A 20,632-nucleotide genomic window follows, 5' to 3' on the forward strand; every position below is an offset into this window, starting at 1 on the left:
AAAATGCCCAAGGTGTCACCATCCCGGCTCCGTGGTCCCTGGCAGCAGATGTTTATCGTGGACACTGCCTCCCGGTCACCTCTTATCTGAAAACTACAGCTATGACTCTGCCAGTAAAGGCACAGGCTTGTCCGTATTTCCCCTTGGCAATGGGCCCTGGTGCATGCTCCCACACAAATCATGGCTGGACACTCTCATGCAGTGCTAGTTGGCATGGGCCGAAATCAGGGCGAACAGCGTGCTACAACTAAAAGCAGTACGGACCGGCAGCGGTGCAGGTGTGGGGACAGCCCGACCCTCTTCTGCTGGGCTGTGCTGGAGCAGCATCTGAGCCCGGGCTTACAGAGCGGCCCCCAGTCGGCAGATAAGGGGTGTCTCTCCACTGAAGCAGGATCAGTTGTGACTCGCAGCTGCAAGCACAGGGTGAAGACAGTATGGGCGTTTTGACATTTCAATGTTTCCTGAGTTCCTATTCATTCTTCGCACTATTGCAACAGTTGCTTAGACTTCATACAGCAAGAATAATGTATCGACAGCTGCCTTCCTGTTGTAAAGTCAACACAGGGAGCGAGAGAAGCCCAGTTTGGATCCCAGAGCCAGAAGGTAGTTTGATTCATTTAATCTCTAGGTATGTAGACTGTGATCAGCGCTATAGCAACTATCTGAGCCACTCGAATGAGTTAGATACAGAGATAGCAACACTTGTTACTTATACAGCACCCTTTATTGGAAAATTAAAAAATGCCAGATACCAGTTTCATTGAGTAGGTAAACTGCATTCATTTGTTGATATGGAGGTGCCATAAAACCTCTGTTTGTATCACTGGGATATATCTAAACAACAGAGATTGTCTGGCAACAAATAAGTAAAACAGTTAGAGGTTCTAAGGAATAAAAGAATAAACCAAAGGGATAAAAACATACTGAACGGATGAAGAATCGGTCTATGTGCAGAGCCAAGCTGAAACTTGGCAGCTTTATAAACCAGTTAACACAGAAATAAATGAAAGTCCAAACAATAGGAACAAATCTGGAACAAATAAAATCATGAACTCACAAATGTTACACATTGATTGTGAAGATAAAAACGTCTTTTGAATTAATGGTGTCCCTGTAGTTTATTCTACTGCATACTTTGCTTCTGGGAAGATTCTGTATCTGAAAAAGCCATATGAAGTATATTCACAGAGCAGTACAAATGGAAATAAGAAATATTTCTCACTTGAAATAATAAGACACAAATTTGTCTCTATGTTATTAGCTGGTTTTCCTCTGAATCATCTTGAACTTCTAGTCAGACAGCAAAGTTAAAATAAATTATTTCATCATGCTGCAGAATATTTCTCAACTGTGTAATTCTTTCCTTTGCAGAATGCAGGTACTGAGCAGATAGTGTTTCTATGTGTCAGCATTTCCCTGGTGACTCTCAGCTTTTGCAGAATTTATGTTTTGACTAAAAGGCTGTAATTGTTTTTATAGATAAAAAAATTAAAATATTTATGTGTATACTGACTCCACACAGTCCTGGTCAACGCCAAGAAAAGTATACTCTGTGTCTGAGGTGAAATGTAGACTATATCAGTGAGGTCATCTCTGAAGCTTAATTATGAGATAATAGTTGCAACATGTAATTTCAGGCTTAATCAGGTTTATGGCATCTAGCTTTGCAGAGCAGAGCCGGTGTGAATGCAACAGGAAAGCCTTTTGCCATCTGAACATCATTGTTCCCCTGGCACACGCTTGGCTGCCGTCAGTGCCTGCCCCGCAGTAGGACAGCCGCCCCGTGGGGTATTCAGGCTAGCACAAATGGTCTTGGAGGGGAAAGAGTATGTGCCAGATCACCAATTCCCTCTGGCTGCAGGACCTGATAGACCTCTCTGAGGTGACCGAAGCCAGAGGCCTCTTGAGTGCCACATTAGGCAAGGTCTCAACTTGAATTGGCCAACCTGCGGTAAAATCCTGTCCAAGGCAAGGTAACTTGTGGTGCTCACATTAGTGACTGAGCAGGGCAGATTAGTCAGCTAAAATGAAGACTACATCCCTGCTTCATTTAAACCTTTCCTATTTAAATGTTTTCTGTCTTTACATGGGAGGGTAGGGACCCTCTGTAGAAACTCTAACCAAACCAGCTAATAAAACCATAGTGTTACATCACTGCAAGACTGTCATCCCCTGTGGCAGGGATGGATCTGACTGGCTTTACATTGGTCATCCATATCACAACGGATGTAGGCTAGCTGCGGTTTCGAGGCTCAGCAAATGACAAGCAAAGTTTGCTATATCAGCCAATTAATAGCATCGGTATTTATGCAGGAATGAAGCTGAAAGTGCAAATGAGGCCAGCGACTAAACCTTTCCGGCAATTACATTTAATAAGGTACTACGTGTTATTTACAGAAAACATACGTCACACAATTCCTACACATAAAATGCACACAAAGTATAAAGACAAAAGCTGCACTCCCATAACATGCTGAACAAAATAAATAAAACTGAATTATTTTGGCACAGCAGCTATTACATAAATAAATATTCTAGAACATAATGAATTAACATTTATTTACAGTCTATTGAAAGTGCAAAACAATTGGCTGAAAATAAGAATATTTGTAAATGCTTAAGACCAGAAAATATGTGTTAACCCGCCACATTAATTATAGCTGAAGTTTAAGGTTTTAATGTCCAGGAAATTATTCTCTTGAAATCCATTTGTGCATATTGTGCTCTTTTTGAACCAGTCCTTTGCTACCTTTATGCTATTGATCTCTACAACCTTACTATCATACTGGAATTTTGTAAAAACCTGATTGGTAGTTTAAAAAAAGAAGTAAAATGTAAACACAGATTAATATATTTATCACTCAAAATATTTTCAGTCCTGTCAGTTTTCTGAAATGACCACACTGCTTGCAGTAGTAGGCAGTACAATTAAGATGAGAAATTTTTGTTAGTTTCTGTTGTATTTCAAATGGAAATATTTGTAAGTCTTCTCTGAATGGAACTATACCTTGGACCTCTCTTGAACCTACATTCTTTCATCGGAGGCTTACGTACATCTTCTACCGAGGTCAACTGTAGCTGGGCAGGCTAAACTGATGATCAGTTTTGGTCCTGACCTGGAGAATAAATCATAAAATACAGATTTTTAATTAGGGAGAGAAACACTACCTCCCTTAGAATTGTTAGAAGCTTTTTGTGCATTTTTCACTACTCTATTTTATCTTTTGCCTTTTTTTATCCATATGAGAAATCATTTACTGCACTTTAAAATGAATTAACAGTTCACAACATGGCCACCCATACAGCTACAGTACATAAATTCTTCCTCAGCCAAAGTTCTCTGAAAGGCTGGTACATTGTGCGTTGCCTAAGACCTTTGAATATGTTTTTGCTTATTTTTGTAGTGGCAGTGCGGTAGCAGAGAAAGTGAAGTTCTTAACAAGTGACCTTGACAGGATAAAAGATCATTTGTCATCATTGCTTCAAATGTTTATGCTCGACGCGGTTCTAGTCGGTGAGACATCTGTGATAAAGTTCTCTGGTTGTCAATCACATTTAATTGCCGCACATAGCTCCGAACATCCTGATGGTTCTTATTAGTTAGGGCTGCGTCGGGATCTGGTGAAAGAGAAATGATGTAGGATTGATACACTTAAACGAACAAATGCCTGAACAGAATGCATAACTCTTTACAAGCTGTCACAGGAAACACCAGATCCTGGTGAGTTAAAAAGAAAATATTTAGAAATCGCTCTCTTTGAAACCTTTCCTCCATATCTGATAGTCTTTCTGGTTACTACCCTCACAAATTATCTTTTTCTCTCAGATATCCTTGGCTACATTTGCTCAAATTGATGGCCCTTGGTTACAGTTTTACACATCGCCTTACCAGTCAATAGCTCTAAATTATATGGCTAACTAGCATGATTTAAAGCTGCCCATCTGCTTTTGAACCAACAGCTTTCACACAGATTCAAAAATATGTAATTGATTTAAGCTTCCTTTCATGAAATATTCCCATTGTATTAAATATTTGTAACACTGTAGTGATTAGTGGCTGTACATTACTTAACATAACCGCATTATATCTACTCCAGCAACAATTATGAAATACCACTGAGTTAAAATCTGAGTATCTTCAGCCTCGCAGTGAACAGCTTACGTTTCAATGAAATACTGTTAGGTAACTTAAACTTCTCTAAAAGAAAGACACTGAAGCATCTACTATATATAAATACACACACACAAAATGCATGGGATTTAGATACAGTACATCTATATACTGACATTTTGTTATATCATGTATGGTGAAAATCCACTTCAATTCCTAAATATGTAGAGGTCTCACTAGTGCTTAATACATTAAAATTAAAAGATACGTAGCCAGAAAAATGGCTGGTGGGAGAAAAATAAAAAGCTCCTTAACTTAATCTTCTAGAGCTAAACTTTGACCCAGATGGAAAGAAACTATTTTTATAAAAATATATTGATTTATATTATTTAGTCTGTTCTTTGAGGAAGTGGAAGGCTGCTGTAAGGCAAAATGAATGAAGTGCTGAGGAAATGCCAGTATGACTGGGACTGACAGTGCACCTAGGTGGGATGAGACCCACACAGCAAGCCTGTTTGACCGTGGAGCTCTGTCATCTTTACATGACCTCAGGTAAGTTCTGGTAATTATAATGACAAACAGGCTTTAAGTTCATCACCTTATGCAGTTATGTCATTTATAAACATCATGTTTCCAGCCTGGTTTCCTATAAAAAACAGGATTTATCTAAGCAAGTATCTTCATGTATCTGTGTGCCGCTGTCTGCTAGCCTTATTTCAACCACTTCTGAATCCAGTGGCTAATTTCAACCAAGTCTAATTTGACAGATGTGTAGAGACCTCACAGATATTTAGCTCCTTCACATGCTTGGAAAAGAGATGGAGGAGAAGGGGCTTATTAGAGCATCCTGAAGGGTATTTCACCCCGTGAACCATCGGAGGATCCAAACATGGAAGAATCACTGGAAACCAGGCTTTTGAGTTCTTGTACACCCAGAACTAGTTGTAATTACTGTAGCTACTGATGATAATGCTGACTGTGCAGATGTTGTAATACACTTACTGAAAGATTGGCTTCGGCAGAATTTCACCGTCCTGACAGTGTTGGCAATCATACGCTGGAAAGAAAAGATGGGATGCAATCAGAGAACAAGCACTGTATTTCATCATCATTTAACTGTGCCTGAGTATGAAGACATATGCCAATAAAAGCGGTCATATGAATGAATATATCATTTTAATGCTGACACCCTCATATGTAGGGTGTGATTTGCATTTACACAGGCTTTAAATGAGCATGAGTGTAATTTACATGCACTCAGAGAACCCTTTCCCTTGCTTGGATGCTGTAAAAGGCCTTAACTAAGAATGAAAATCAGTCCCTTCAATATGCATTTCATTGATGCCATCTTCCCACATCAAAAAGTAAAAGGAATATCTTGTAGAATACCTTGGAGTATATACACATGTTAATTTTAAGACCATCAGTTCCTAAGAGCAAGGCCATTTCTAGAACATACTCAGCAATTCACCTTTCATATGAGTTTGAGTTTAAAATGCAGCCCTCCTGGAAAATGACAGTGTAAAATGAGCATGTGAGGGTGTATGTTCACTGATTCCCTCTGGAAGTATACTTGATTCACAGGTGAGAAGGCCACTGTTAGAACTGTGGCCCTGTAAGCAAGTTGCATCAGATCTGTTAGACAGTGTTTGCTCGCACAAGTGCATCTAACCCAACCTGAAAAGTGGATTCACTTTTGGTGGACACTTCTATTGGCAATTCACAAAAAAAAGCAGAAGTCACTTCAGTCCTTGGCTGTGCTTGCTCTTCAGTAAGCAAGCCTTCATTCACTCACTTAGGTAAGAAAATATTAATCAATACATTTGCTCTGGTAAGTCAGAATTTTAAGAACAGAAATGAAGGTAAGCCATAAAGCAGAACATTTCAGATTTAGTTCTGGACTGCAAACTTTTAGCTGGCTTGTGTGATTAGCAACACACAGGTAATACAACTACCAGTGCAGGGGCAAAATTAGTTGTTCTGCATAATATCAAATAAACTGAAACTTCAGCAGTAAAACTAAGTTCCTTAGCTAGATAGTTTGATTCAATCACTGTTATAATGACGACATTTGTTTAAGTTTCTTTTGCTTAGATTAAGAAAAAGCAGAGGAAGGACATGCTATTCCTAATCAGAGTCTAACATTTGTTCCAGCACATTAACATGGTCCAACAATTACAACACGGCTACCTGTTTTAACACAGCACGCTCACACCAGGCTGCTTCATACCTTCTTGAAATTTTGTGTGAGATTAACATGCCAGTCATAAGCCCTTACACAATAGAATTATATATTTATTAGTAAACAGTGAAACTTAAGGCATACACTCCTCAAAATTAACACACAATTATAATCTTACATGAAAATCATGTACATAAATAAAATACCTTTGTGAAATCTGTCATTCCAGAAGTGGGAAGCACCAATGTAAAACATTCCTTACACACATAGTGAATAATCTTAAAACATTTTAATGTACTATCAAGCATACAAAAATAGGTATGCCTGGTGGTCAGCATTAGAAACACTATTGATATGTCATGTACTACATTTGTGTGGATTACACACTGTATAATCAAATTAAATGTAGCTATTATGAAACTGATCTAAAATATTTTAATTCTAAAACCCAAGCTCCCAAAAAATCTAGGGAATTTTGATATGGGTCTGCCTATATTGTTCCTAAAGCCATATGTATTTACGTGGGGAAAATAAGTAGATTTCAGTAAGAATCATTTTTATCCTATGTTAATTTTCATACCTCTTCAAGCCATTACTACAAGGCAGATTTTCTAAGGCACTTACCTTGCAAACATTCTCATATGTGCTTAGCTTTAAGCATGTGAATAAGCCCCATTGACTTCAATGGAACCTCTTAAATACTCAAAGATAAGCACCCGTTATAATACTGGATAGAGACAGAACGCACTGCATATTACAGTGTTGGTTCTTCAAGTCTACTCCAATCAAATGAAAATCAAAACAACATGAACATGTAAACATGGATGTTTCATAACTCTATGGATTCGTATTTGTCTCTGTTATGTGATGCTGTTATTCTGATTTATACCATTTCAAAAAGTACTCCCCTAAAATAACTATTTCAAGGAGAGAACATAAAGTTGAACAGGACCAGACAACCTGATGAAGTTTCAAGAGCGTCTAACTTCAAAGGAAGCTTTGCTAAGGACACTTCATTTTTATGAAGATAGCTAGTGCTGCTTGATGTGCTTTCTAGATGGATTGTTAATACACACCCTAATTTTTCATACCTGTAAATGTTTAGGTTTTGAAGCCTCATTTCCTAATGACCTTTGGAGCTAGACTGTAGGCTCAGTGTTTGATTAGTTTAGTATTAAGCTTGTAGGTGAAAACTTAGCTTTATCAAAAGAATTGTGTTTGGTGGAATCATTTTACTTTTTTTCTTTACGTGGGGAATTTGTTCTGAAAAAAAGCATAGCATTCAGACTAAGTACTGTAATGCTGTATTTTACTGAAAGACAAATTATCTGTGTAGCAAAGGTTTTTAAAAAGTTTTCACCATTTCCGAATTTCTCATTATATGGGCTATTCCAGGCAAGAAAAACCGAAGTGGCAATGAACTTCTCTGACTTCTGGTTAAAGGCTGAACTGCCTGGTTTCCTTCAGCTGGCGGAAAGGCTTCATTTTAAGGAGCTACTTTGCCTATTCCTGAGGATAATCTCATTCAGCCTGTGCATTCAGAAGTATCCTGGCAATGATGAAACACAAAGGAATGAGGAAGTGGGTGTTAAAACAGAATAAATGGAGAAACTGTGGCCAGAAGTCAGCATCACAACCCAGTGGGGAGATTCTGGAGCATTATGTGTCCTTGAAGAGCTCCTGTCTAATATAAACTCAAAAGACCTCCTCTTCAGAAGGTACTAATTGAACAGAAAAACAGCGTATGAAGTGAAAGTGGATTTCCCTTCCTGAATCTTGCAGATAAGTTGGATTGCCTGCTTTTGATTCAAGAAAACTAGAAACATGTACAGAGAAAATGTTCAGATGAAGTTTAATTGCCAGCTCCTTACAATTTTTCTTCAAATAGAGGATTACTTCTAGTTAATGCCTGCAAAAATTAACCTCTGTTTACTCACTGCGCTAAGAAAGAACATTATCGAAAAGCCATACAAACCTAAATTTGGATCTTTCTGAAATAGAACCAACTGCATAATATAACGAGCAACCACTACTACCAGCATGCTATACATACACAACAATACCCTTTCAAGTTTTACGCAGTCTGGAATAGTGGCAGCAGGCCAGCATATTATCTTCTAATCCATTCCAAACCCAGGTTTCTAAACGTTATAAATATTCATATATGCCATAGAAAACTACTAAGGGCTTTAGTCACACAGTTTTTGCATAATCTTTATGTTCCAAAAATGAAAGAATGTTTGCCCTTTTTTTGCATAAGGATCAGAGTGTGAATTTCCTTTTGTTCATCTCCACAAAACCCAAAAACCAATATGTGCAGATTCTCTAATCCTCATTTCACACCTGAAGGGTGAAGAGGCTTGACAAAAAGAAGCATCAGTGGCCAGCATCATGGCACTGTCTTGTGCTGCTATGGCAGGTCAGCACCTTCACAGCTCTCTCGTGACTTCTGCTCCCTCTACAGGTGCCATTTCTGAGACGTGCTGGGTAGTGCGACATGGAGATGGTGCCACAGAAAGTGATCTTTGTTCAGGCTGTCTGATGATTTGAGAAATGGCACTGATAAAGTTCCCAAATAATTGCATCTTCCCTCTCTGAATACAAAATTCTGTACTGGCAGTCAGAGTGCAGGATTGTGCAGCTGAGATTTGAAAAAAGTGCAAATCAGTAAGTGGTCAAGAGTATGAAATATTACCTGTCCTTAAGGAGAGTCATGCTTGGTACTTTCCTCACTTTCTTCTCCTTTCTTTCCCTGGCAAGACATAATTCTAGGAAAGGGCTTTTAAATTTTTTCTAAATATATAGCTGTAAAAGCGGTGTCACTTGAATGTTATATATTGCCATGTACTGCTCTGCAGGTTGTAGGTTATCCTGTATCTGCTAAATCATACAGAGTTTATAGGAACTAATACCGTTGACAGCTTTGGGGGTTCTCGTTCACCTGAAAAGAGGATCATTAATGGACCTATAAGACAAATGTGTATTCTAGATCACAAACTAATTGTGTTTGCTGTCTACTGCCATCTTTTTATCTTTCACCTACTTGCAGCTCTCAAAATGTCCTCAACCTGACAAACTACAACTACAGCATTTATAAAACTTTATAAGCTTATTCACTCCTTGTTCCGTTATGACAAGTATGTCTTCAGTTTTCACATAGATGGGTCTTCTAAAGCAACACTTACAACTAACATCCACTGTCAACTCACTAGTGGAGAAAAGATACAGGTCATGGAGTATATGCCAACCTAGAAGGTAAATCTGAGCAACACCATGGTGGAAACAGCTTGTACCTTGTCTCCATCAGCTTCTTATAGTGAGAAAAGTAAGACCTTCAATACTTCTCTAAAAGCATGTCTTGTTTGGTATTGAAGACAATGCCTTTTACTAAAGGCTTATACTATTAATGCCACTAACTTCTGTCTTACTGACAAAAGTATAAATAATATGTTCCAGGGTGGATTTTAAGGCCAAATGCTTGTTTCCTCCACCCCACCCCCTTGCTTCATGCAATAAATGGCATAGTAAAGAGCACAAGTACCGTGCAAATAGAGAGTACACTTATTTCTGACACATTGAATATTGTTTGCCCACATCTTGTACAAACCAAATGGGTCTGCTTACAAATTTCCCTCTTTACACATAGCTGTGGCTCTACCACACATGGTATTCTCTTCCCTGGCTAGCTGTTCCTGCCCTCCCACTCCTTACAGCCTCCTCCAAGTAAGAGTCATCCATGCAGATCAGGAGATGGGAAAGGGGAAGAAGGAACAGGTAGTTACAAAAGCACCAGCAGGTAAAGCTCAGCAATGCTCTGCAGAGTGATGTCCCCCCACTACTGCCAATACCACAGTTCTGCCCCTACACCTCTGAAAAGATTTGTAGGAAAGCGTAGCAGGAAAAAATTAACTCAGTCCCTTTCCTTTTTAGCTTGACTTGCTAAAAACCCCTAGGCTAATGTGGTTTAACACCATCTGTCTGTTTTTTCCTTCTTTTCTAGATTAGTTTGTCAAATTTGAAAGAACCCAGAGTTTTCAAAGGTAAAAAAGCTCCTACCAATTTTCTGTGCAAATAAATGGCTGTGGACAAGAGAAAGATCATGTAAGTGCCCTCTTCTCCTGTATTCTTCAGGGAAAAGGCTGTAGTGCAAGTTCCTATGTTATGACAAAAGCCTAATCACACAGAATTCCCCAGCCATGAAGAAACCACACATGCCCCAGCCACGAGGAAAGCTCTGAGCAGGGCTCAGGCAGCCATGAAACACAAATGTTTAGGAACCCAGGCCTCACTGTTTCTGGCACTCGGGGAACTCCTGGCTCAGACACTGTTTGACAGCTCCTGCTTGTTTTAAGATGCATTGTTTAATATAAATAATAACAGAAACATCAGAAAACATAAAAGATTTAAAGGAAGCTGTTTCAGCTGAAGAGATGTCACTAGATCAAACTTCTACTTTTGGCTCCCAGTTACAGGAATAAAGTTGTCAGCAGCACATCAGCTGTCGGGATCAGAGCTCTGTGGTGAGAATGTAGACATGATGCCAGAGGCTGTTCTCAGTTTCATCACTGTGCTTACACAAGAGACAGAGGGACCCACCTCCTCCAGCGGCAAATGGCACCACCAGTGGCAACTACACAGATATTTTTATTCATAAACTTCAGCAAGCATCAAAGTTAGGATGGACCAAGGAAAATAATTTTCCAAAGAATGAAGGTGTTTTAGATCAGTAATAGAGTAGCTCCCAGCAACATTCAGCAATATCTCCATGTGCTCGTGACAGAACATCATGCAGCAGAACAAACAGGCAGAAACAACAAATGGAGGACAGGATTCCTGTGAAGAAATCTGAGTTCTGCTTTTCTACTGAAAGTGTCAGAATAACATCACAGATTTACCTTGAGTTTATACTTATGTAAAAGAGAGCTGAATTTATCTGTGCGTTATCTGGCTGAGTGGTCTTGTCTTCACTAGTTAATATCTGGCAATTATGTGTGGATATGACAGTTGTAAGCTTAACACAAGTAGGCGGTAGTGACTGAGGTTTAACAGTAGGCTTTTCTTCTCTGCTTGACCTGATGACACATGCAAAAAGCTAAAAACTGCCAGGTCCACATTAGGATTTGAATGAATTATGTGGGTGGAATCTGAATATGTTGCTTTGAAGAGCTATGGGTTGAGAGAAGCAGTAAAAACACCATAGAAGCATGCAGAATAGCCAGTGAAGAATGTTAAAAACACAAAAGATATACATGTTGTAAGGCCTGAGAAAAAGCAGAGTGAGCTTTTAGGTAAAGCACTAACTGAAGAAAGGTTTAGAATACTGAGACAGTTTCCCTTTCTGTTGCATGGAGGAACATGAGACATTATATTGATTCTTTGAAACATATACAGCATCAAAAATACATCAACTGATCTTCACTCTCCCCTTCTAAAGGAAATGCTCAAAGCTCAGATTACTGATCAAAATGGGTGATACTACATTCATGCAGTATAAAATTTTATTTAAAACCTTTGGGTGCTACTAGTAAATCTGTGTTCTGGAGATAACATACTTCTGAAGATAAGGCAATGTGCAGACTGGGGTGAAAAGGGCAGACCTGCAGCAGCTTAGATATAGATCAGTTTAAGCTGCCATAAAATTCACTCTTGGCCTTGGGAGTGCCAAACTGTGGTATAGAGTGGTGCAGAACCATTTCTAAATGACAAGACTGGGTGGAACTTCTGTCTATGGGCAAGTGCTCACAGGAGAGCTCCTACCTCCTGTAATGGCTTTTACACATCATCAGGCATAAAGAAGAGCCTGAGGCACACTGCTCTGAGGCCTGTGGATTTACCGGCTCTTCTGGCTCAGGAGGTGTAAGTAGGCCAAATGAGGTGGAGAACATGGAGCCAGCCACATAGCCATGGTTATAGCAATGCAGCTGCCATCCCTCCTGGCTTGGAGATGCTCCAGCCAAGTCTGGGATCCCTTTGTGTTCCCCTAAATATTTACTATCTACACTAAAATATATATATTTATCTAGTTAGAACAAGCAGTCCAGGAAAAAGTCCTTTTCTGCAGGTAGAAGGCTCAAGGCCTTTGGAAGGAGATGGCAACACAGTCTGTGTATGCAATTACAGAATGTCATTATTGCAAAGTGAGGTCAGGTCCTTACTAAGGCATTAGCACTACCATTTACCCCCAAAAAAGTCTCAGCCTAGTAGAGAGGTATTTTCACCCTAGGACAGAGGCTGTCCTGGAGCTACAGACTAAAATCTAGGAGAAGAATTCACTCAGAATGATGATCACTTTCCTGTGAAGTTTTCTGAAGAGCTGAAAATCCTCCTCTCTTCTCCTCTGCACTATCAGTGCTCAGCAGGTAAGACAAGCTCCTCTCTAGTGTAGTGGAAATAACCACGGAGTGGTTCTGGTGACTGTAATACTAAGAACAAGCAGATATAGGTGCCAGAGTAGATATGCTCTAGCATCGCTGCTGAATGGAGCTTTACTGCAGAAACAGTAAGTCAGGTTTGGTTTTGCAGTGAAGCTGCTCATAGCTGGGCTTGGCTAACCCTGGTTCTCAGATGTAGGTGTCATTAACCACATTAATTAAGAACATGGCCTTAGCAACCAAGAAAACTGCTTCTCACTGCTGAGAAACTTGAGTTTCAGTTGAGATTTCTGCCATGGGAAGTTGCCTGCCTACAGTTTTTGACAACAGTGTTTGAAATGAGAGCTTAGGTGCAGGATTTAAAATAAATCAAATTTAAGCGTATTCTAACCTTCTATCATTGATCACCCTTTCCAATATGAAAGCAATCAAGTCACAGAAGTCTCCTTTCACTTGTTAAAGGAAAGAGGAAAATAAAGATGTTGTGCACTTTCTGTATTAAAGTTCCTTTCATTCTCTGAGGAGCAATGCAGAACTATCCCAGGCTGACGCAGTTCAGCCCTGTTTGAAGGAACAGCAGTTAAAATCACAGCTTGGTCCCAAACTGGCTGTTAAAAATTGTCTCTAACAGCTCTGCTTCCTGTCACTGCTGCTGCCTCTCCTAGGAAACATTTTGGCTGTGCACGGCTCAGTGGGCAGTTGCTTCTCCACCTCTGTGAGGTTTTCCAGAAACCCAGAGGTCCCAGGCGCTGTGCACAATGCAGACTATTTTTGCCAGCTCTTGGTCCTGCCTTCACTTTCTCTGGCCCTGGAAGTCATTGTTGTGAGAAGTTCACTCTTGAAGAGATTAACAGGGAGGTCTTTTAAAATTTTAATTTCAAATATGTCATACATACCATTTTTTCGAAGTTTACTAGATTGTCAGTGAATGTCTTGTTTCCCTCATGAGTAAATGTCATGTCTGTATAGAAACAAAAGCCACATAAAAGCCCATTACTGAATCATGGCCATACAAACAGCAGAACATTTTATCTATCCCTTACAAAAATCAAAGCAGCTATAAAAGTAAAACATTTAGTTTTTAATTTGCAGCATTTCTGAGACTAGTAAAATTGAGGTATGATATTCAGATGTAATACAGCAATTTTTCTTGTCTGTGTCATGCTTTTTATAATGGAAAAAGATCATACCTCACACTGAGATTGAATTTTGCCTTTTCTTGCTGCTACTCTTATTCATCAAATATTTGACAAATAGCTTTCAAGTTAATAATTTTGGTAACATCCAAGCTTACCTTTTATAAGTAGTGGCATGAAAGGAATTATTGGAGGGTCCAATTTAGCTACAATTAGTCTGTAGGCCCTATGGTTTCTTGACGGATCCTTAAGAAAAAAGGAGAAATCAAATAATTACTAATATGTATTATTATATGTATTGAGACACTGTATGCATTCATTTAGATGTCATGGCATTTATTAAAATCATTATTTTCTCCTGTGGCTTTAAAAGTGCATCTGCAAACTAAGCCACCTTTTATCATTCTCCCATACAGCTTACATGATGAGAATGCAGCTGCTAAACACAAACATTTTTCATGCCAAATAGCAAGGTAAGATATGATTACAAAAAAAATTGTTCCTAAAAGGAACCACGTATTTTTCTTCCCTTCTTGCAGCTGCAGATCCAGTTTTGCATATGTTGTAACACTAAAATGTATTGCCTGGAAAAATCCAGGTTGGGAAATATAATTTCCCATATGTACTATCGGAAAACATGTGATAAAGCTTTTCTGAGTTCCCAGATTAACTTTGAGTGGTACATAAGTTCTCTCAGAGTAGGTTCCTAAGAGTATAATTTATTAGTCATACATACTTGTTTTAGCAGCTCTAAAATGGGATCATAAACTTCTTAAAGTCAAACAAGGACATATAAAATGTTCTGAATCAAGGAATTCAAATCAGTTACTCAGAAACTGAATTAGCTCAGATTGTGCATAGAATAAGGGATCTATTCACCATTAAGCTTTCAAACTCTGCATAGATCTTCTTGAACTTGCTTGGAAGTTTCTGTTAATAAAAACAAAAATAGCAAACCTTAATTAAATCCAATTTGTGTGGTAATTTTACTGTAAATGCTAGTTCCTTCTACAACGCCCTAAGTCAGGAAAGTGCTCTTTTTGCCAGATATTTCTAACAATGTGCTAATCTAAAATACAACATGTCTCCTAGCAACCAGATTATAAATAGAGACGGGACCAGCCATGAAACCTGGATCCTGATTTAAACCCCAACTTGAATTTACTCCTTTGGGATGTTTAGATTCAGATTTTTGTTTGGCCTACATCACAATCACTGAATTCAGAATGTAAGTGAAAGTCCAAGTCAGTGGTTTCAGAACATTTTTGATTATAGCCTATCTGAAAATATAATTTACACACAGCTTGCGTAGGGGTAGCTCAGCTTAATTATTCATACCTATTATGAACTGCCCTTGTAATATTCAAATCCATGCCTGGGCATTTCCAGTAGTCTTTTTTGTTCATGCTGATGTATCACCAACTATTGCTTAAATTCTTGACATGCCCAGCAGCTAAGGGCCTCTACCACTTTCTGGGATATAAATTAATGAACAGTTTTTCACAATACCTACACAAATAAATCATGGTCAGTTGATCATCCAGGATGAGATGGGCTTTACTAAATATTTTCTTTCCCCCTCATGTTATGTTATACATATTAAATAATTTTACTGTAAAGACTATAAGATATGTTGTAAATTAGTTTCAGAGATCACAGTAATGTTTTTTGCACACTCAGAATATGTCAGCTTTCTAGTTTTAATAAGAAATTTCTCTGTCTTTGCTGATTAGATCAGACTACTACTGGCAGCGGGTAACATTAAAAATTAACAGAGACTTTATAGTGCAGATATGATTTTTTGTAATACTTTCTACATTTGGAGTGTGTACTCTAGCAAGATATTTACACTGTGCCACAGCAAGGGCCTAATTTTTAATGATGTGTGTGAACAACTGTGTGCCTAGTTTGCATATGCATGCAGATTAGGTATTTGTGAAATAAGTGGTATAATTGGACATTTGCACCTGCAAATATCTAATTTGTGCATGCAACTAATGTAAAAGCATGATAATATAGCAAAAATCAGGTCTTGATACGTTGGTTTTCTTTTTTTTTAAAGCATATTCTGTATATATATCTGGCTAAAAATCAAGCTGCAGAGATTCTCTTTATAAACCAACTGCCCTGCAGAACCGGAGTGGGATAACATTTCCCTGAACTCAAGTTCATACCCCACACCTACAAATGATCTGTGACCCTCCAGCTCAGACTCTGTGCCTATTTCAGATTGCTGTATATTGTATATACATTCAATTCCCTCTTCTCTCTTCATACTACTCCTGTACTGTCTTAGCTCTCCCAACTCTTGGTAGCCACAAATGAAGGGTCATTATTTTGAAAAACTGACCTGCAAATCTTTGCCTTTAGCACCGATTGTGCATACCACTTGCAACATGTACTTTTGAAAATTGGACTCGTGTCTTCTTAGATGTTTTAGTCTGATCTTCTATTTCAGAGCACTGTTTTACATGTGTTCAAATTTTGGTCTCAGTTGCATCAATGACCTGTCATGCTAACTATTTTGAATTTCTAATGAACAAAATACATGCACATTCAAATCTGCCCTGCTTTTGACAACCAGTATGTTCTTAGTGGTTACATGTGCTTATTACCTTACCCTGCTGGCTATTACACCCTTTTTATATACTCACATACAAAAGAGCAAAGCCACAGAAAAAGGTGGAAGCTCTGAGAATGAAGACCAAACTGATAGTAAGCAGGGGAATGCATGTCAGAGAGAAAACCAGAACTGGTTAGGACAAAACCACATTTTAATAGGGCAACAGAGTCCATATGGAGATCAGAAAATAATATATATAAACAGAGGATGGATTTTAGAGAAGTATCTATGGAGTGATCTCACTAAATGATCAGTAAAATCAAACAGAGGATGGGCTGATGTAAGAGGTTAACTGGCTAACTCACTCATCCTGTTGGGTGGTTTAGCTCATCAACAGAAGCTGCTGTCATTACTCTTGTTAACTGCTTGTGAGTATTCAACATATCCATGGGTATACTGCCTTACTAATAAAAATTGTCAGCCTTAGCTAAAGGCCTCTGCTCAGGGGCTGAATTAGTAGGTCTGATTTTATCAATAATAAAGGCTCAAGTCACGTTTTTGCTAACTAAAAGCACAAATCCCAGTTAAACTTCTTGGAATTGGATTTTAGCTAAGACTTACCTCCCATGTTAATGAGAGACGGCTGACAGCAACGTTACTCAGTCCCATAATAATAGCGAAAAAGGAATTCAGATTTTTGTATTCTTTACAGCTGAAACACAAAGGGACAGGTTTTAAGTTGTATGTATCAGTCAGCGCAGAAGTACACACGACAACCTGAAGAGAGCCAAACACAGGCATCTAGCATAATGTGACTGAATTTGGGCAGCCCTGGCCAGCATGCCTGTGGCACGCCACTTCACCAATGTGTGAGTAATTCACCACACTCTGGAGGCTCCTTTCCCTTCCCTCCTAAAATGACCTCCTACTTCCACTTCACTGGGTGCCAGCTTCTGCAAAGACATTAAAGGAGTCTTTGAAGTTCCTCCCCACCCAGAAACACAGTCCTGAAACTGGGCTCAATTCAGTCCCATGGAATACCAGAAACAGTGGAAGCAACTGGTTTACAGTCTCAATTGCTGCAGAACTTGCTGACAGCTTCTGAACAGCTACTGAATGCTGGAAGCTGTCCCTAGACAATCTTCATTGCAGTTTCCAGGGGCACTGAGTCTTTTTAAAGGGAGAAGACCAGCTGTCTAGAGATGCCTGTGTGCCAGTGACCTCTCTCGCTATATATGATTTCTAACTAGTACTTATAGGTTCTGGAACTCTTTAGGATGTTTCAAGCAAAGAACTGCCATTTGTTACCAGCATCATTAAAGAGGTCCTGGGCAGCAGGAGCTTTAGGTCATGCTTCATCCCTAATGCAAAGGTGAACTTTTGTTACCAATCAGGAAAAACTGGAACATGTGTTATGGAAGATCCAATACAGCATGTGCAGCAGTAGACACAATCTGACAGGAACAGCCCACACTACTGCTCAGCTGGGACTGCATCAGGTGGCTCACTGACTCAAAGGGAAGGCAAGAGAGAGAACAGAGCCTGTATCTCATAAATCTGTGTCTCACTAGGTTCCTGCAAATAATTTGCTATTTTCCACAACTGATTTGCCAACATCTGATTTCAGAACCTCAGTCTCTGCTTCTTTTGCTGTTTACCAAGAAAACTCACAAGATTCAAGCTATGATTCTCAGATAGATTTTTTTATTCAGTGCTGAAGCTCTTAGCTCCTCTGAGGTATCCTCAGCTCTAGACAAAATTAGTACAATCATCACATCCTACTGTCTGACTCCATAATTGCCACATCACCCTATTGTTATTCTGTTTTCTGTCCCTACATTTCACCAGACTCGATGTATTGAGTGGGTAAGTCCTTTAGATCTGGGCCTCACTTGTGTCTGCACTGTGTGAACACTGAGCATGTGAAAACATGATCTCTCCTATCTGATGGTCTGTCTGTTGGAGACTGCTGCCCCCTCAGATCTTCTGGCAGAGCTGCTCATACAAATTCTTCCACATCAGATTAGGGACAGCGAGCAAGGTTAGCGAACATAAGCTGAAATGCTAAAGCCACCCCAACTTACTCTGACTAGAGCGGGTCAGGGAGTGCCTCGTTAGTGGATCTGAGGAGAGATAAGGATGGAAAGCAGCCAGGATAGGCTGTCAGTGACAACCTCTTCCCCAGGTACAACTAAATCCAGAAAGGGCTATCTGTCCACAGTCTGTGACACTGAGAATAAATTATGGCACGGTAAAAATAATTAATACTACGCAGCAGCAGTGCTCAAACATAGTAGGCGCTGCAAATGTACCTACAATATGTAATCTGAATGTATCTTTCATTTTTAAAAGGCAAAGTTTTTCTAAATACCCTGTTAAGCAATGTAATTTGACAACGTTCCTGTTAAAATCTGTCTAGATGTATGACATTCTACACCAAATATTCTGTAAATTCTACAGGTTCTACACTAAATAGCTTAGTAAGCTTTAAGGTAGTAAAGACAGTGCTGCATGGCTCCACTACATATATGCTGCCTGTAAAATGTCAGAAAGTGGATCCTCCAAAGTACCACAGTGTGCTCAGAACAGAGGTCCCTCTGCCTCCCAAAACAGACTATATTGGAAAAATCTTCCTGTTACCATGAATTGTGAACACACACATATGCACACACTCTTGTCTCTAACACAAACACACATGTGGTTAAAATCTCCCGGTACTTACACAATCATATTCATCTTGGCATTTTCTCTGTAAACACACACCCTTGAAAAATTTCTTACAGGCTCCTTGGGTTTATATGCATGTGTATGGAAAGAATGATTTTCAAAAACTGAATGAAAGTGTCTGAGTATGGTGATACACAAGAAGGCTTCTAAATAGCCTGTGGGTCTATCTGCAAAGAGGAAATACATACAAACTGGGTTTGTGGATATCCATAAGATTATGTGCAAGTACATCCTAGCAGGCCTTTCTAATACAATTAATATGGGAAGAACTCACTGTAGAAAATAAAGTTCACTTCTCCCCTTTGTTTGAAAGTTTAATCCTGCAATGGCTGGAGAAAAGAGATGAACCCGGTAACTTTACATCCTTTCCCAGCAGATGCAAAGGCAACAACAGCTCCTGGAACCGAAAGCACATGTGCACAGCACTTGGAGCCAGCACTTGGCTGCACAGACAGGGAGCACAGATCACAGGCTGCGTGGGGTGGCAGACACAAAACAGTGTGCCTTCTGTGATAGCGTCTGAACCCCCGTCACAGAACTGAAACAGGGTTCTCAGTAACAGTTATCTTTGAAAATCGGTATGTGTGTGCAAGGCATCTTGTTACCACCACTCATGGCTAAGATTAATAGTGCAGCACAGAGCTGTTCTCCCTGAGCACTTTTCTAATGAGTCTAGTACTTCTAGGTAGGGTAAAGTTCTCATTAGGTCTCAAGGATCTTCACAAGCAAAACTTCCTCAAAGATATTGCTTCAAGGCCTGGGCCCGCATCTTTTGATCCAATTCCTTGGCTTTTTCTCCTCTCTAACTTCGGTGCACTTTGTGTTTGTTTTACCACATGCTGTAGCACCTGTTACCATGGCAGCACTGCACAGAGGGCAGCAGCCTGGCAAAACTTCCCAGCGCCTTTCCAGGGGCTGCAATTAAACCTGCTCGCTCGGTTTGTACGGAGGAAAATCTTGTGCTTTTAGGAGACAAAGAGGACTCAGCAGAGCAGACCGCTTTTAGCTATTTATTTTTAGCATTGTAGTGATACCAGAAACATGGAAGTAAACAGGAGGTTGTCAAGCTGTTGTAAATAGCATAGGATTAAACCCATGACACTGAGGAACACACGAGCTAGGGCGGCTTATTAAGGAGATATTTAACTGTAATTTTTAGGATACTTGATTTCAAGTGTTTATGGAAATTACTATTGTATCTTAATTTACCACATTTCAATATTTTCCCATTTCATGCCTCTGAGTTTAGAAAAGACCCCGGCTCGTCTGTGTGTGGGTGCCACTGCCCTCTCCTGGACACAACCCGCCAGACTGGCGGCTTGCTTCCCAGTTCTGCTCTGCGGAATGAGATAATGGAATATGAGGTACATATATTTTTAGAAACTAAAGAGGTAAGTTCTGTCCCCTGTTCTGAATATAAACCTGACCCTGCATGCCCACCACCAGATTTTGAAAATCTTCAGCTTCAGCCAGCCGTAATCCGACCAGAGGGCCCAAAGCAGTTCCCAGAAGGAAGCCGGTACTTGCAGAGCGGGGCCCTGC

At 39.6% G+C, this 20,632-nt stretch overlaps 1 protein-coding gene across 6 annotated transcripts in view; it reads right to left on the reverse strand.

The window, feature by feature from the left end:
• Positions 1 to 2,353: 2,353 nt before the first annotated feature.
• The window catches only part of RAPGEF4 (Rap guanine nucleotide exchange factor 4), a 161,010-nt gene continuing 142,731 nt past the window's right edge, over positions 2,354 to 20,632 (reverse strand). For 5 of the 6 annotated variants that reach the window (XM_074873203.1, XM_074873201.1, XM_074873206.1 and 2 more), the window contains 6 exons: positions 16,985 to 17,075; positions 14,680 to 14,730; positions 13,959 to 14,046; positions 13,561 to 13,625; positions 5,114 to 5,168; positions 2,354 to 3,618 (listed from right to left, as the gene is read on the reverse strand). In XM_074873203.1, coding sequence (XP_074729304.1) covers positions 3,491 to 3,618; positions 5,114 to 5,168; positions 13,561 to 13,625; positions 13,959 to 14,046; positions 14,680 to 14,730; positions 16,985 to 17,075 — 478 coding nt within the window. In that variant the 3' untranslated portion in view covers positions 2,354 to 3,490. The remainder of the gene's footprint in view (positions 3,619 to 5,113; positions 5,169 to 13,560; positions 13,626 to 13,958; positions 14,047 to 14,679; positions 14,731 to 16,984; positions 17,076 to 20,632) is intronic. The other variant, XM_074873202.1, reaches the window with a different exon arrangement.

Source organism: Strix uralensis, chromosome 6 (genome assembly GCF_047716275.1).
Source record: "Strix uralensis isolate ZFMK-TIS-50842 chromosome 6, bStrUra1, whole genome shotgun sequence".
In the NCBI taxonomy this organism is placed as follows: Eukaryota; Metazoa; Chordata; class Aves; order Strigiformes; family Strigidae; genus Strix; species Strix uralensis.